The sequence below is a fragment of the Mugil cephalus genome, chromosome 14, assembly GCF_022458985.1.
Source record: "Mugil cephalus isolate CIBA_MC_2020 chromosome 14, CIBA_Mcephalus_1.1, whole genome shotgun sequence".
In the NCBI taxonomy this organism is placed as follows: domain Eukaryota; kingdom Metazoa; phylum Chordata; class Actinopteri; order Mugiliformes; family Mugilidae; genus Mugil; species Mugil cephalus.
The window spans coordinates 16,266,216-16,284,606 of record NC_061783.1 but is presented as its reverse complement, the minus strand read 5'-3'; the positions used below and the strand labels follow the sequence as shown (position 1 = coordinate 16,284,606).

At 43.7% G+C, this 18,391-nt stretch overlaps 1 protein-coding gene across 4 annotated transcripts in view; it reads right to left on the bottom strand.

Annotated features, from left to right (window-relative positions):
- rbms3 (RNA binding motif, single stranded interacting protein) overlaps nucleotides 1-18,391 on the bottom strand; it is a 253,458-nt gene that overhangs the window by 118,177 nt on the left and 116,890 nt on the right. For all 4 annotated transcript variants that reach the window (XM_047604581.1, XM_047604584.1, XM_047604585.1 and 1 more), the window contains one exon: nucleotides 12,323-12,381. In XM_047604581.1, the coding sequence (XP_047460537.1) occupies nucleotides 12,323-12,381 (59 nt within the window). The remainder of the gene's footprint in view (nucleotides 1-12,322; nucleotides 12,382-18,391) is intronic.

Sequence of the window (18,391 nt, the reverse complement as noted above, 5' to 3'; positions counted from 1 at the left end):
TGGTGCCCTCTGATCCGGTGTTTCAGAAGGAAAGTGTAATTAGAAAAGGATAATGGCTATGAGATGGAGGAGGGGGGGGGGGCTCACCATCACGATTACCCCATCAACTTCCCAACGATCCTGGGTACCTTAACACCTTACTTTCTCAGCAGGGCCCTCGTGCGGGTTATATAAACAGAAAACATCTCACTTTTCTCTACAGTTCGAGGCCTGTGCGTTACGGTGGTGCTGAAGTGGGTGAGCGCCGGGGCCATTTTCACGTCGGGCAGCGGCGAAACACTGTGGAGTAATGTGAAAATCATAACCTGTGGCAGAGGAGAAATCGAGCGCGAGGACTGATTAATGGCCAGCTGTTAGAGCGGGGCTGGGAGGGGCGGCTCTTTAATTGTGGAAATATGAAGAGCCGGAGTGAAATGTCCAGACTCAAGCACAGGCGATAATCAGAGAACTGGACCTTTCCCTTACAAAGCAAATGCTATCGAGGATTATTTAAGTAGATGCGATTAGGAGGTGCAGAAAAGTGTTTGGTTATATAAGTAAACCTTTTAATTTTGTTAAATGAAGGCCTAGCTTAGCTTAAAAACGATTTAGGTGGTGAGTTTGGCTTAATCGTACGTATGTTTCGAGTATTTTTTTTAATTTATTTATATTTTTCAGTTTTGATTAGTGATTCTCTAACACAGGGTTTATCAACTACATTTGTCCAATTATTTGACGTATTAATTTTGCTTTGAAATTTACTATACTGCCACTAGTGGGCCATTGCGATATTTTAGGCTTCATAGGCTCTGGATGTATTAACAATATCTGCACCAATCAGGCATAACATTATGACCACCTGCAGAATTCTGTGTAGGATCAGTTTGCTTCGTCTGCAGTCAGTGAAAGGTGTTTCCATTGTCTATTAAGTGTATTAACTCTTTTTTTATTATTATTGAAAAAAAAAAAAAAAACGTTGAGCTTTTTAAATTCCCATTTTCAACATTGTCAGCACCACAAATAAAATTTAATTTCCCTCCTCTGTAGTGCGGTTGTAGCAGAAAAAAATTTTTTTTTTGGTCATTTGTCTGAAATGAGCCTTTAAATGGTAGCAAATTCTACCTATTTCCATTCTTTAGTACCTATTACCAGCACATTTAGAGAACCACACATAGTATTACCCAAGCCCTTTGGGCAATGGTTGATTCTCTTTAATAATCAGAATATTCCAGCGGTGGATACTTGGAACCCCAATTACAAATTTAATATTCGCCACACTACCACCTGGAGTGCACTTATCAAACTTTTAGCAGGATGAGGATTTTAGAGAATGCTGACCTATATTACAGCCGCTCTGAATGGAGGTAGAGGAGCGAGGAAGGCGCAGAGGAAGAATACAAGAGAAAGGGTGTGTACAAAAGGAAAGGCACTGTGAGGAAAGGGGTTATTTGGGGTCGGCCGAATGCCCTGAATATGTGCGAATTAACGGGCCGCCTCCAGTAATAGATCCAGTTCGCTCTTTCCCTGTGCAGTTATTGTGGCTGATATATGCATAATGATTCCGTAATGTGGGATGTTTGATCTGTTGCCACAGGGTAAAACTGTTACAGGCTTGTTTTGCTGAAAAGGAGAATTGAGAGATATGGAGTCATTTTAAGGCTCTTTTACTGCCTTTATCCAGCAGAATGGTATGAGGCTACGGAAAGTCTTTCCTGTGTGTGTGTGTGCTTGGATACTGAAAACTTATATGAGCATATAACTTATATGTGCATATTTTTCATTCTCGGTAAGTAAATACCAAATAAAATGTCAGTTAACTGACTAAAGTATTCGTGGCACAGTGTTTCATCCCCCTTTTAACCAAATGTAGAAATAGCAGTCAGGCATCATGCTAGGCCTTTCAGTCAATAATAGCACACTAGCTAGCCTAACTTGCTAACTGTAGCACAAATTACCCGACTGCAGCAGAGGAACTTCCCAAGTAAAAGTGTCTTTTTTGCAAACACAAATGAGTTTTTGATGAGAAAGTTTACTCATACTCTGTATACTTTTTTTTTTTATATACTTAACTATGCTGAGAATTATTATGCCTACACGTGTGCAAGTTTGTGGGTGGAACAACTCGCTGTCACACTGATCCTCGGCGAGTCACTGAGCTGAGGAAAAAAGTCGATTAAGTTGTGAAAAAGCAGCAGGGTCAAGAAACACTGTCACACTCAATTTAAGACATCGCATTCCACACACTTAAACATCACACACACACACACACACACACACACACACACAGATGCAGCCAGAGGTTTTCCTGAAGAATGAGTTTCTGGAGCCAAGTACATGCTGCACTGCTACTGTATTCAGTGCGGGTGCTCTAGAGTTACAACCTCAAGTGGGATGCAGAGGGCAGGGTGTTGCTTTGAAGCCTCCGCACAAACACAAACACCCAATCGATAGCTGTCACTTAAAAGCAGCTCAAAGTGACTGACTACATGAGTGGTTGTTGATAATGCTGTGCAGCTGCACACTAATATGCACACGCACACGGAGTTGCTGAAGGACACATATATCCATGCAGCCACACTGAGATGATGACACACACACACACACACACACACACAGACACACACTCAAACACACACACTGTACGGACACATAGACCATCTCTCTGAGAGGAATAAAGAGAACATGAGCTGCCATATCATATTTCCTGGCCTGGCTCTAACTGGGAGACTGTCAAGATAAAAGGACCATCTTCAATCAGTTACTACAAGATAGCGTTATGCTACATTGCTACCCTGCTCAGCGGCTGTGCTCGCTCGCTTGCCCGCGCGATTGTGTGCGCACATGAGGCTTAAACGCAGTCCCCTTACGGAGGTGTACAACTACCTCTGGCTACGCTCCACACAAAAGTCTTCGGCGGAGAGTGGAGATAAGGGAGTCATTACGGCGCATGTATCGACGTATCAATCAACTATGCATCATTCATGCATTCACCGTCAAATTATGCTAATCCTAATTACTTTTGGGAAAATGACTATTCTTTATCTGCTAATAGTCAGGATTGTTTGGGGTTTCCTACCTACAATATCCACCGCCATTTCCCCCCGTTTTGTCCATTTTTCACATTCTCATATTCAGCACTAATGATCCCGTTTTGCACCGCATACAATGGAGTAATAACGCCCTAAGTATGAATAATGAATCAACGACACGTCACGGCGCATTACAATGGCGCGCAGGACAAACAGCGTAATTGTTTACGTCCTTGTGAGAAGAGTTCTGAAGCTGTTTATGCAGATGGATGATTAATCATTGCCGTTACATGTATGTTAATAATTCCCACTTTGCATGTATTAAAGTAATTACGGTTAATGGCGGAGATATATGGGCCACTCAGTGGACAAATATTCATAACAATGCTGTAATACGATTCTTGAGATTAATGGCGTCATGGCTGAAGTACTGCATCACGTTCCCTCCTACTATTGCACCAGTGCATTGTAATCCATCTATCGAAACATGTTTGCATGGGACTCGTACCTGTTGTGTTTTGTGTAATAGCAGACTGAATGATTCAAATTTTGCAAATCAAGAACAGACCAGCTAGTCTTTATACCTTTGACTAAAACAGTGACTAGCATTGTTACTTTATGCGCATGAATAGAAGCTTTTGAAACGTTTAATTGGTTTTATATTTATAAATGTCTTTTGTCCATTTTCGCTAGCCCTTCTGGCCTGGAGGGAGCTTGGTGGTGGTGGTGGTGGTGGTGGTGTCGGCGGGGGGGTGGTTTTGGGAGGCTGCGGTGAGCCGTGCAAACACTGAGTGAGAGGACAGTGGTTTTAAACAGCGAGATGGCATCCATGACTAACTGTGGCCAAGCCTTGGTCACACTCCAAACTCAGAGGAGAGCATCCTCGCTGGGACTGCATTCCTCCGTCCTCCTCCATTTATCCTGCACCACCAGCAGCTGACTGATGATAAATTTTGTGGCTTCCCTCCACGAAACCACACGGCGGTGTGTGTGCGTCAAAGAGTGTCTCTGTGCCTGTGTGTTTGTCGAATGGGTGTGCACAAGTGCTCGCGTGTGACCTCCAACTTTCTTGTCTGAGTGTGCGTGAGTAAACAGGGGATCATAAATCTGTTCTTCTGGTGAAAGAACCCGCAGTGAAACATCTGCATTGTTTTTTTTTTTTGTTTTTTTTACTGTGTATTAAAATGTTAGTTTTAGGCCACGAACTTTTGCCCACATCACTGTCATCAGAGTTTTAACACTGCATAGACGTGACAAGTCATACGGCAACACTTCCCCAATAATACTACTGTCTCATGTGCATTCGGTGTCCTATGAAATGCACTGCCATGTTTCAATCTGAAAACAAGAAGTCAGAGAAGTTATATGAAACTGCAGCTCTTGGAGGCACTGGAAATAAAGATTCCTCATTTACTTGTCGAGTGTCACCCTCCTACTTGCCGTGTGCTCGGAGACAATACCAATTTGTTGTAAAATAACTCTCACAGAGGGCTCTTTTATATTAGACACTGGTGAAGAGATAGCAGTACAGGCAATTAACTTATCAACCCTGCAACATGGATTTATAGCCAAGGCATTCGTCTTGGGCTGAAGCAGCCAGCCTATTGGCTGTATTGTATTTCTTGTCATCTTCTCTTGCAGGTGTAGGAGTGTCCTTGTCAGGGAGCTGCAGTCGGGATCTGCAGAGGGCAGAGTGCCAGGGCCGTGGGCCAAGGAGGGCACTGGCAGCTCATTGTGCTGAAGACAAACTGAACATGAGGTTGAAAAAACAAAAAATTCCTCAACCAATATCTGTGAAACTATTACAGATGAGACTTCAGGAACAGCTAAGAAATTATTTATTTATATTTATTTATTGGAGATGCACAGAATATGCATGGAACTGACATTAAAACGGCACTGATAATAGCACTGATAATTCTTTTTTGCAACTCTTTATGAAGTATAATTATTACAGCACAGACATTTTTATTAACATGATATCTTTGCATGGAGACAATGTGCAAAAAAGTACAATTTACAAACAACAGGTCAAATATACATATGGTTTCACACCGTCTCCTCTCTATCTCAGCATTTCTTTCCTCTTCATTTGTCTCTATATCATTTTCTCGCTTTCTTTCCTGACTATCAATTCACACTCATTAGCTGCAGCACAGCCCCATATGGCTCCTACTACATTTCAGGCTCTGAATTCAGTTTAACTGTGGAGACACAATTTACAATATATGCGTTTGCCGGAAGAGAAGCCTACAGCGATATTACAATGCACACTGTGTAGCTGAAAAATGGTATCAAGACAAATGGAGTTCAGAGTTTCTAGCCTTGCCTTTGTGTTCTCTGGCAGTACAAGTCTATGTTCATCAAGCTGAAAGGCATTCAAGAAGAAAAGGATGAATGCTAAATCTGAATAAAATCTCATTGCTGCCATTTACTGATTTAAAGTGGAAGAACATTTCGCTGGAGAAATAACAGCAGCCTTCTAAACTGCACGGGCACATTGCTGAGCTCTCCGCTAGCTTCATCAGCTTGCTAACTTAATAGCGAAACCCTGATGTGTTTGGTGCAACATGTGAAGGGCCCTCGAGAAAGGTTTGAGACCTGAAGGGTGTTGATTACTTGTCAAGAGGTTGTTAAAATGAGACCCACGGCAAAAAAAAAAAAAAAAAATGAGTGGCTATACAGAACCCACACGTGGGTATCTCAAGGAATATACACACGGACTCACATATGCAAAGCGCTAATGCTAACTCTGAGCACGGACCCTGACGAGCAAACTGGTAAATGCCAGCATGCACACACGTGCATGTACTCGCACGGCCACTCGTGTGAACATATTGTGTATTCAGAGCAACACGAGTGCTCCCACACTTTCACACACACACACACATTCAGGTTACAAAGTCAAACAACCTTGAAGAGCTACTCATTATGGCACCCGTTGATGTGAAAATGCCACGAGCGGTATAAGCACATTTCAACACAAAGAGGAGGTGGAGGCCTTCCTTCACACTTTCTCTTTCGCTTCACCTGCGGTGTCTTCTCTCGACATTCTAACAATCTTACGTATTCAAGCCGAGCACCAACTTCTGCGGCAACATGTTATCCCCAACTGACGGGCAGTCTGCAATAAGCAACGCAATCACGTCAGGTACGAGCTGAGATGAGAGGACAGGCTAAATATTTGAACAAAGCCAGATCAATGGAAAGCAAGTGCCCTCAGAACTTGGAGGAAATCTCCAGGTAGAGACAAACATTAAAATATGGACAAAGACAAACTGTCGCATTCCTCTGGACAAGTATGCAGCCCCGTTTCCTTTGTCCTGCATCTGTTAGTCATTCATGAGGAACGGCCTGGCCGCCCCCAGCTAGCCTTCCTCTTCTTTGCAGTTATGATTTATGCCTTCCTTAACTAATCAAGGGTGTGATCATTAGTCAAGGGATGTGCAAGGGGCCAGTGCCTTGGCAGGTCAGTGGAAAGCCGTATCTCACATTGGAGCCCCCCCCTCCACACTCCCCCCCATCCAGGGGTTAGCTCTGGTATAAGAGATGACTGGGGTTACGCCTCCTCACCATCCACCAGTGCCCGCTGGGGCATTTGTCAATATAGAAGACAAGTAAAGAACCTATGACGGCATCACGGTAACAAAAATCTGCAACAGATTCTCGAGACCGTGTCCGGGCTTTGTTTAAATTTATAGCAGATATTTCTGTGTTTGTTTAGGCGCAGACAGTCACAATAACACAATGTAACAAATTCCCCAAATTTGTAACGGATCAGTTTTGCGAAAAATGCTCTTGGGAAACCTTGCTCTGTTTTGATCCATGATTCCCCGGCTCCTGGGTTTCACCTCACCGCGACCTCCGCTGTGCACACACCAGAATTAAAAATAAAAACACACAAACGGGAGACAACCACACTGCATGCAAAAACAGCACAGGAAGTGGAAGGGGTACAAACGGTCAGAGCTCAAGGAATGCAGTGCTCATGGCCTGACTGCTTCTATTTATGACAAACTTGGCTAATCAGTTGTCTTCTTGGTAAATGGCCAAGTTGGAACTTACTGGAATGCAGACTGAGATTGAGGCAGGCAGAGAGGAGTGCAGGGACCAGAGGTGGGGAGGGGGGGCAATAAAGATTTTTGTGTGTGTACAGTATGTGAATGGTTGTGAGGAGGGGATTCTATATGCCCAAATCAATGTGATTATCTCTCAGCTATTGCTAATTAGAGCCATTAATACGCAATGGAAGCAGGAAACCACGGGCTCCTTCCCTCCTTTTCTCCTTCGGCTGATCTTGCCCCTTTTCTGGAATGGCTTTAAGGGAGCGCAGGCATTTGGAAAAGGTCCGTTGTTGGCCACACTTCAGTCGAGATTCTCATCTGCACATAATTCACTTTCAAAGGGCAGAGGGGGCGGCAAAGAGAATCCTTAATTGCACCGGCACAGTGTACAACATAGACAAATGTTTGTATCTTGGCCCTCTAATGAGAAACCAATAGTGGATGCAGAAAGCACTCTCAGCCCGCCCCCACCCCCCCAAACCCACCCCAAATACACACGCACATGACAATGAAAAACAGGCCATTTTGGTGAGCGTCACGTCATTCATCAATAGCCCGTAGGCTCAGAGTCATGCAATACTCCACTTAGGCACTGATGCAGTAATAAATCTGTTTTATAGAATGTAACGCTGCCTGTATTTCTACATTAGGCTCATCTTGTGGTGAGGGCAAAGGGATGCTACAGATTGTAATGGTCAAGTTTCTTGATTTGCACCGTGTAGAGGCTCTGATTCACAGAGTTTACATTTCTGAAACAGTATGCAGGAGCATTCTGCTGGAAGTGTATACTAATTACATTTTTTCCAGATGGGTATGCAGCGAAATGCTGCTTTAAAGCTTCACAATTAAATGTTTGAAAACTTCAAACATGATTTAAATCTGTAGGAACAAAGTAAGAGGTTAGCATGTTTTACATCAAGTCACCCACATAATAAAGTGAAGGCGACGGTAATTCTTTCAAGATGTGAGTTTATGTAATGCCCTTGTGAGTTTTTAGCATCCTCATGTAAAATGGATGGCAAGTTACAGTGCAAAGAAATGAACAACAACAAACTGCCGAACACACAGCCACGAGAGACTATCTCCACATCTCATCTATCTCCCACAATTCAATGCGGTGGGCCGTCGCGGCAGAGCGCCAGTCGGGCCGGTGAATCTCTGCGCGCTCTTATCTCCCAGTGGCGGAGGAGGAAACGGAGGTCCTTTAAAGGGCTGAGGTCATTTCCTCTGCCTCCAGGCTCTGGCAGGAAAAATAAAATGTCTCCATTCGGTCAGTCCTGCTTTATTTCAAATGCCGCCGCTGCCTTTTAAGAGGCCCTTGTGGGCATGGATGGCAAATGAGCGGTTTTGGGTTCTCACAATCTATTCCTTTTCACTCTCCCTCTGCCACTCTCAATCCTCCACTCCATCGGTGATCTAAACCCCAAATCTCTGCTGTATTTCTACAGTATATGTGAAAGTGGCGAGACAGATATATAGATAGAGTATGAGAGGGAGGAAAAAAAACAAAGAAACACGGAGAAGCAGGGAAAGATGGAGAGTCCTCTTACCCACGGCACTCAACAGTCTTAAAGCCCTATCACAACTTCTTGTTCCTCTCTGAACTGGGCTACATCCAAAGCGTGCAGGTGCGTTTTTTTTTTTTTTTTTTTTTATCAGAAAGCACAGTTTATATGCAACTGATGTGCATCCTTGTAAGAGCACAGGTGTGAGTGTCATGAAGTGAAGGAGGGAGGGAGGAAGTGAGTCAGCGCTGGGATGATAGAGAGACTCATTGAAAGGTCTGCGTGGTGCGGTGGTGGAAGAGAGCAGCCAGAACAGGCAGGCAGGCACACATGCTGTGATGTTAGGAAGAGGATTGATAGATCTATTGCGTGGCCACTGCTGCTGCAAGAGCCGAACACACCTCAGGCAGATGGATGGGGAGTTTGTGCAGAGGTATGATTAGTCTTTGTGTGTGTGTGTGTGTGTGTGTGTGTGTGTGTGTATGTGTGTGAAGTGTGCCCTTTGTGTTTGACTGCGTGGGAGAGGTGTAGTACATGGTCTTGGAATGTAGTCTTTGTGAAGCGGTACTTCAAGCGGGGCTTTACAGTACTTTATGCCACACACACACACACACACACACATCCACTCAGGGCAAACGTATAGACAGATGTATGATCGCTGAGAGACAATGTGTGGCCATGTTAGTGCGTGGGCACCTTTGCTGGTTTATATTTGTATGTGCGCTAAACAACGCGCTTCCCGAACAACTGACCTGGGACTAGAGAAAGCGTCTGCTTTTCCACAACAGACAGCCTCCACTCCCACACTCGCCAATCCACCTCACGTATCATCACCACTCCATCTTCTATCAGTGCTCCTATGCAAAATTCCATTATTGTTCCAAGCATATATATATGTATATATATATATATCTAGGCACAGAAAGGCATCAGTGTGCACACGACATTAAAATATAATGATATTCTACATCATAAATATGGGTATGCAGGCAGCTATAAACAATTACTTTTCAATTAATGGATTTTATTTTCTTTTGGTTAACTAAATAATAATCTTGTTCTTTCATTCATTAGCATTTTCTCCTAATAACTAATCTTAATGTGAGATGAAAGAATAAACCCTCCATAATACTACTATTTATCACTAAAAGTTTAATTAGGAAATAAATGCTATACTATATTCTGCCATTAATGAGCATACATAGGCTGTAGTTGCTTGTCGCACCTGTACTATTTAGCTGCAAAAGGCCAATGATTCAACAAAACTGCTTACAACTTGCAAGTGCACTACTAAGCAGCATTGTCACACTATTCTTTAGGATTCTTTATTGAGTTCTTGTTTGAAATAACACGTACGGTCACAATGACAATAAAGAATCAGAGAAAACTCATTGTGATAGTCCAAATATTAGATTCCTGTAAATGCACAAGGGCGTACGCTGACAGTAATAAACCTTGCAGACACAAATAAACAACCTGCAGTTCTATCCAACTCGCAAAACCCGCACAATGATTATACTGTTGATGTAAATCAACCCACATCTGTGCAGCTTTTTTTTTTTTTCTTATGAATTATGTGACTCACTCTCACACTTCTTCCCTCCCTCCCTCCCTCCCTCACTCACTTTATGACACTCGCACTTGTGCTTTTACAAGGGTGCACAATAGTTGCATATAAGCGGTGCATTCCGATGGAAACACACCCGCATGCTTTGGATGCAGTCCAGTGCAACACTTCATGGATGAGGCATCTTCCCACTGTTTAACATTTTTTTTTTGCTGTATGTGAGCCTCGCATGTAACTGTTCCAGCGTTCTCTGGCTTTGAGCCACCTGCTGGCTCAGATGGATGATGTGTTTTGATGCAGTCACCCATGGAAATGCGTCTGTAAATGCTTGATTGCATACCTACATATTTGCTGCTTTCTAACTATTTTTGAAGAAATGATTTTCTCAGTTGATAAAAATAAATAAAAGTCGTTACATTATACGTTCTCAAATGGCGGATTGTTCTATCTTACTCTATTGTCTCTTTTAGAGATAACCGGTCTTGAATTCTTCTCTGGCCTATTTTTTTGTTTTCATGTTGATCTGGCGGCGCACTCACTGAGCTCGACCAAAAACAAATAACAAAAGGGAGACGCGAGATGGAGGAGGAGCAGGAGGAGGAGAGGGATGCTCGCTGTGCAGTGGTGCCAGAGTGATGATAAGCCACCGCCCTGACATTTAAACAAGTGTCAGGGTCACGGGGGTCATATGACTTGAAACAATGCGTGACTACATCAGGGCGATGAGCTGATTTCACTGTGTTATTGAGAGCGCGCGCCAGCCCATCAGGCTCCAGTACACCTGCTTGTCTACTTTACACTTTGATACCTGCTCACCTTTCAAGAGATACCGAGATACATATGGAAGAGCTTTAAAGCCGCAGCAGTGGAAATTATGTTTTTGTGCAGTTTCGCTTCACCTCAATTCGTCTTTCAAACGCTAAAGAACTGTAATTTTCTTTTCAAGGTTACTAAGCCCTTCTCCTCACACTCTTTCTTCCCCTCTCTTGCTCCCTGGGTGCAGAGCAGAACCATCCTTTCCACTCATAAAATACGTCTGCTTATATTTGCTTCTTGGCATCTCAGCTGCGCCGCATTCCAGGAGGGTGAGTTATGGGAAATGTTGTCTCCCACACAACACAGTGCTAAGCTGGGCTGATTTTTTTTTTTTTTTTTTTTTTTTGTGTGTGCCGGGCATAACTCAGGTCATCTGGACTCAGGCAGCAATATAATTTCTCCTGTTTCATCAATCGGTGAAATTCAAAGAGGTTGGTCTCTCCTCTTTAATCCACTCTGTTCTGTGACCCGCGGATACATCTTCCCTACTAACACGCATTTGCTGTTGTCTTCAATAGCCGGTAGGCCTGTCAGGATAATCGGCCTTTTTTCTACCCTCTAAAAGGCAGAGGTTCTTTTCCTCAACATTTTGACCCAGAGCATGGCGGGCAGGGGAAACTCATGTGTGCAGCGGGGTTAAGAAGGCAGCTTCACCTTGAAAGGCCACACTTCAGAGCCCGGGAAACCACAAAAAGCAATTAAAAGTATTGATGGAACTTCAATAGCTCTTAAACAGTGCTGCCAGACACCTCGGGGCAAGTAGCACACTACTCCTTTTTCTTCTTCATCCCTCTATCTTTCCTTACAACATTTTCTCTTTAGGCTTCTCTAGGCTGATTGGAGGGCGACAATGATGATAATTTAAATTTATCCACTTCCAACTAGCATGTTAGTCCTCTAATTGGTCAAGTGTGCGGAGGTGCATAGGTCTGAGCGTGTAATTGTGTGTTTTGTGTGCGCTTCAGTTGAAATTTCAAATGAACCAGTGATGTTATTGTTAAGATGATGTGTGCATCATTTACTCTGAAAACATGAACGGGAAACATCCTTCCCAAAAGATTTTTGTCCTTGTCCATACAAGAAAACAGGAAATGAAAGCGGACACAGGGAGGGTCCAAGGCGGCGGCTGCTCCTCTAAACAGGGCAGCACCATCCAGCAGCAGGTTGTTTACCCAAATCCTTCCTGCAGCGTTGAGCCAGCTACTCACTAAATCGCTGATTTACGGCGCGCAGCTTCCTCGGCTGATGTCTAAATTTACGAGAGAACTCGGATTGCTGTTCCCGTGACAAGACAGTCTAAAGAATAATAGCCGGCGCACTAAAACAAGGTGGGCGTAAAAGCCACAAAAATGAATCACTCACCTTTGCACTGGTTAGTGTTCTTATCCAGAATGGCCTTGGTTGACACTATTTTTCCATACCTGTAAAGACAAAAAGATAAAATTTAGCGATTTCGACACTAGAATGACTCACCAGCCGTTTGACTGATGGGGCACTTCATTCAGATCACCGTCCTGTGGCTGAAGCAGATATTTTATTTTCTATAGTCTCTGCCATTCAGTGGCAAAACTAGTAATTTGCAGACTCAATAACGCAACAATTTGCACTTGTCAGAAGCTGCGGGGAAGAGAAATCACCTGAGGTTAATAACATTACGTGTATGGCTGATTTTAAATGAAAGTGCGGCCCTTTGACATTTCAGAGAGTCACTGGACATTTTCAAAAGGTCTAAAAGCAGTAGTACAGCAGAGAGTACAGTAAGCGATACAAGTATGTAGCATCAAATATTAAATTCTAATGAATTTCTTTCACGTACAAAAAAAAATATACACAATGAAGAGAAAACAGAAAGCGAGTCAAAGGAATACTGATGTAACATGATAATTAGTGAGCTGTAGAGCAGTTGGTAGGCGTGTTATGTAACCTTTAGTTTGAGGCTAGTTGCTCACACTGTTTCCGCTATTTACGTTAAGCTGAGCTCCCTCTCTGCTGCGTCCAGCTTCATATTAAAGAGACAAGGAAGAGATATTAAAGGAGATTTTATTTAAATCTCAGAAAAGACGTTATGATACTGTTGAATATTTGTGATGATAGGTAAGTTTGGCAAACCATGACATGCACCACACCAAAACTGTAGCTATAGATCGTGGTGATGTACACCACAATACTTATGACTGGTCCAAAATGCATCGCTTGTTCCATTCTCCTTGGACGTGCTGCGGCGTAAAAACATTAATTAGCTCCAACTCCAACAGGAGCCGTTCAGAACCGATCGCCACCGTTTGAGGCACACAGAGGAACTCAACGCAGGCAAACATCCGCCGACGAGCGTTCAAGGCTGCATAATTACAGAACCACGATGACACACCCGAGCGCAGTATAAATTCGTACATCGGCCTACACCGCTCACGCGAGCATAAACCGAGCTGTAGCTTGTGGGGCTCTTGCTGAACTGATGTCAGGGTGTTGAGGGAATTGCTGGAACAAGTCTGACTTGTGGAAGCTTATAAGACTCAATTTACAGGACTTAAGGGATCTCCTGCTTAGGTCTCGGTGCCAGATACCACAGATCACTTTCAGCTCCAAAACAAGTGCAAAACAACGCATGAGACATGTGTGGTCATAATGATTTGGCACTACTCTCATGTAGCTCTCGGGGAAAAAGGAACTTTCCAAAGTAATTGAGCCATTACAGAAAACTTGGCATAGACAGGCACAATTAATCTCTAATAGTATGCCAAGGCATTTTGAAAAAAACAAAAAAAACTTAGTTTAGAGAGTATTCTTTTTACCCAATAACTAAATACTCACATTTCAGCAAATCATCACATTTCTCTTTTCTCATTGTTCATACACTTCATTTGTTATTTGACTTATTCACAGGAACAAAAGATGTTTACAGTGCAGCAGTGAAACCCAGCTCACAGCAGAAGTTGATGGATAGGAACCGAAGACAGCCACGCTCATAATCTAAGATGTTGTTGGCGCGGCTATTATAAATCTTTATTCCAGTCCTGTATGCATACTGGGTTGCTACGAGTTTTTTGGGGAATTGAAAGGCTGACCTCACTGACTGACTGACAGTGAGTTATTCTATCTGCTTGTATCAGCTAAAACCGCGACGCGCCGCATTGTGTGTCGCGCGACAGTACAGTTTGCGCCCAATCTGCATGCGTGGATGCGCTGTATGTATTTGTATGCGTGGGCGGGTGCCTGCGCAATTACACTTGCGTGTGTGGAGCGTGCATGTCTGTGTATAAATATGTAAGTGAGAACAATTCCCCGTGTGTCGAATGCACATCACAATGACTGAACAGAGGGAAAACAACCACCCCGCGCACACACACACACAAACACACACAAACACAGACGCACACACATTCTGTAGGGAAGAAGCAGTGGTGCATCCCGGCCCATATTTCACCAGCAGGGGATAATTGTGCCATTTCTCAACGAGTGGCGGAGACTCTATTTACTGCACGCTGCGGTGGGATGGGTGGTGGATATGAACTGATGAGCTCCGAGAGGAAAACTACCAGCTCACACACACTAATATAGATACCACACGGGTATGCCCACACACACGCGTACAAATATGCACACAAGGAGACAGCACTCACCAATCAGTGGATTGTCTCTCTTCAGCAGATAAACAGGCCATTTTAGCTATAGGGATCCATAATCTAGTGCAACAGAACAGGACTGAGGTGCGGTGTTTGATCATACTGAGTCACTCTCGAGCGTAAGTACACAAGATGAACATGGAACAGGCAGCGTTCATTTGATTAGAAAACATGCAGAGCTCCAGTGGCAAGCGCAGTAATTGAGAATCGCTCAGATACAAACAGGAGGGGGAACTTGCATGTAAATATTGCCAATGTGAGTAAAAGCTGCAATCACTTTGTAGCAGAATTCGGTACCAAACCTATATTGCAGTCGCTGGCAAAAAAACAAACAAACAAACAAACAAAAAACTAAACCATGATTTCAGATGTGTCAATTGTTGGGAAATCAATATAATATACCGATGCTGTGTTGATATATTGCCCAGTTCTACTGTAAGTAAAGGAGATGGAATATTTGTTTTCCTGCATCTAGGTGTTCGCCTTTCTTCAGTACAGGAGAGACACATTTAGTATGCTTTCAGTCTGGGAAACAGTTAAAAAGCTCAGTGCTTTTGGCACAAATTGGAGGAAAGTTCTCATTAAAACTTTGTTTGGACTCTGGGGAAGCAGAGACAGTAGCTTCCCAATGCCAACTCATCACTGCTTGCCTCATTAAATGTTAAAGATGGCTCATCAATGCATCCTATCCGCGGTCCAAATGCACACCACAAAGACACTGCAGGGGGATGAAAAGGCAAGGAGGAAGGAGCCAGCTTCTCGGCCATAATGGAGACATGTTTGAGAAGGATGGGGAGAGTGTGTGCAGCATGTTCATGTATGTGGTTTGTGTGTATGTGTGTGTGTTTTTTGTGTGTATGTGTGGCTATGGATGACCCTGCTGGAGGCTCCTTCGCCTCTGCCAGGCAAACCTAGGGAGGCTTTGATGTGACAGAGGCAGTCCCTGTGAAGCGCAGGTTTAACACTGTGATGCTGTGGCCGGGATGCAGAGCCTGTCTCCACTAATCCGATTTCAATCACTCTTGCAGCCTCATATCTCGGACTCTGCCGGCCTTCGGCCCCCCTCCCCTCACAAATCTTCCCCTCCGCCTCGTTCTAACGTACGGTATCTCCACCGCCCCTTTCATTTCTCTTTCCCGCGCCCGTATCCGTCATTCCCCTCCTTTTGTCTCCCTCTTCCCCTCGACTCCTAATAGGAATCCTGTGGCAATCATTCTGATGCAATATCGGATCAACCCAGAGAAAAGACGCCACCAGAAATGAAACCGCTAATAAAAAAAAAAAAAGAGGCTTTTTAGAGCTATTTTAGGCTGATGAAAATGTACAAATTGTGGCGGATGTAAAACATGTCATTCGTCTGACAGCTGCCTGAGCCCTGAAACGCGCTAAAATTTAAGCTCAGCCGAAAGCCACGTTTTCTAAGAGGGCAGCTGCGTGCGCATGAGTGACACCCGAGCGCTGCGTTTCTTTATTTCTCCCTTCTCAGATGAAAGTATCCAGGCGTGTTTCATTTCCGTCATCTGGGCTGGGAAAGTGAAGTGGCTCTCTGGGTGTGCGTGGGCACGGAGGGAGCCGGCCAGAGCCACAATACGTCACTGTGGTGTTGCTGGTACGTAGGAAAGCACCGCGCTGGGAAGGAACGGACGGACCACCCAAGCGTCGCGCTTCAGACCTCGCCTTCAGACTCCAAATGGGTCCGATTATGTGTTTGTGCGATTACACAACGCGGCACTTGTCTCGAACAGCAGGTGGGTGAAACCTAAACTGGATTCTCGGACCACCTCCTCCATCTGTACTCTCAGGATGCCTTTGAATATACAGTATGCCTGGCGAGGTGTGAGAGTGTGTCTGTTTTCCTGTGGTTGGGTGCAAATCTACTGTATCTGCGTATGACAGCCCATCTGTGCCCGCAGAGGAAGACTTGAGTAGATGACGATAAAAAAAAAAATATAGAAAACAACCGGAGAGGCTGAAACACAAGGGTTACAGCGAGCTTCCGTGTTTTTCAGCTGTTAAACTGAGTTGTACAAAAATGGAAACCTCTGCTTCAAGCCTGTTCAGCACCTCTGGAGCACCTGTGTGGGGGGATGGGGCAGGTGCAAAAGGCGCACGACGAAGAACAATAACTGGATTTTATCACCTCTTGTAGGCCTTTACAAAAACATAATTAGCAGAACGTAGATGCAGCATGCTAAGCATTCTTCTTGTGCACGAGCAGGTGCAGCCGACATCCAGATTTATTCTTTGCAGAGAATATTACCCCGAGGGTTTTTTTTTTTTTTTTTTTTTACTCGTATTACAAAAATGCAGAACCACTACATTAGTAGCCTTATGAGCAGCAGCTCAAGAGAAGCAGTTTCTTTCCAGCAAACCACTGTGACGGGTATGAGCCGACTATAACGTCCTCGTACACAGCTGGCCTCTTCTGAATCACGCTGATCATTTGGTCTGCAGTTTATTCAATCTAGATGATTTGATCTGGTTCATGCGGTTGTCAAAAATTATTTGTGCATTGAACATTCAAATTAGACGAAGATAAGAACAAAAAGAGCCTTCTGTTCTCTTGTCTTCTTGTGTACTGGTTGGCTAAGCTGAATGGGCAATCAACGTTATCTCTGCGAGCGACTCATTTCTCCAACCTCCGAGATTAACAGATAAATTGCGGAAAAGCACAGTCGCCCAACTAGTGGTGACGCTGTGGGACACAAAATGAAAATAAGGCACATGGACGCTCACCATCGGCTTGAGTTTTTAGATTTCATATATATATATATATTGAAAATGAAACCTACTGCAGTCGAACAATGAATTACCTAAAGTTTTATACGATGTATTTCTTGTTAAGTCTTTGATGCTAATCCAAGAGACAGGTGTCGCTGCGGCAGAGACACAGAGGGGGCAGAGAGGAGAGGCAGAAAAGAAACATGCCTTCTTTATACTCTTATATCAAAGATAAAAAGGAGAAACGGGATGTAAGAAGAAGTCAAATACAAAAGAGACGGGCGGATAAAAATGGAAAATCTAAGACAAATATCACATACGAACACTTCAGCATTCACAGACAGGAGTGAGTAAAATAAAAGAGCGTATATAAATATAAGCGCGTACGTGCTTGTGAGCTGTCGCTGAGAACCAGCGTGAACCCCGGTGTAAAAAGAAGTGTGTGGCGTGTGCCCTCGACTCTCGTCTCCTGTCATGCGCCGCGTAAATAAAGAGTCCCAAAACTCGCACATCTCCGATGCTCAGACACAGCCTCCTGTTTACTGGGCATCTTTTGGGGAGAAGTATTAAACAGATGCTCCTGTGAAATGCTGTCACTCCTGCACCGTGAAGAAACAGAAAAAACTGTTTCCAATCTCAGTGAAATTACTCTTTTATTACTTTAGTATTAGTATGTTCGTAATAGTCAGAAATTAAAAATTTAAAACCAGCGTCGTCTTATTTTATGCTTGAATGGTATTTGTTTTTTAGCTTAACAAAAAAAAAAGCTACTATATATGTCAATATACTTATCTAAGGACAAGGTATTAAATTCACTTTTACAAAAAAGACTATGGCAAACAATATCCCAACACTTTTTCTGGCAAGCAATCACTATTTTTTTCTTGGCAGAATGTCATTATGTTTTTATAGGAGCTGGGATTCCCCCCTGTTCCGTTAGCGGGTTTGCAGTAAACTGGCAAATGTTTACTTTCAAACCTTTAGCAGTTCAAAATGTGGGAAGGATCTTGGAAGGGAAAGTTAATGCTTAAGTGGTTCTTTTATTTCCCCCCCCCCATCCACTTCAACAAATGTCAAACTCTTGGGG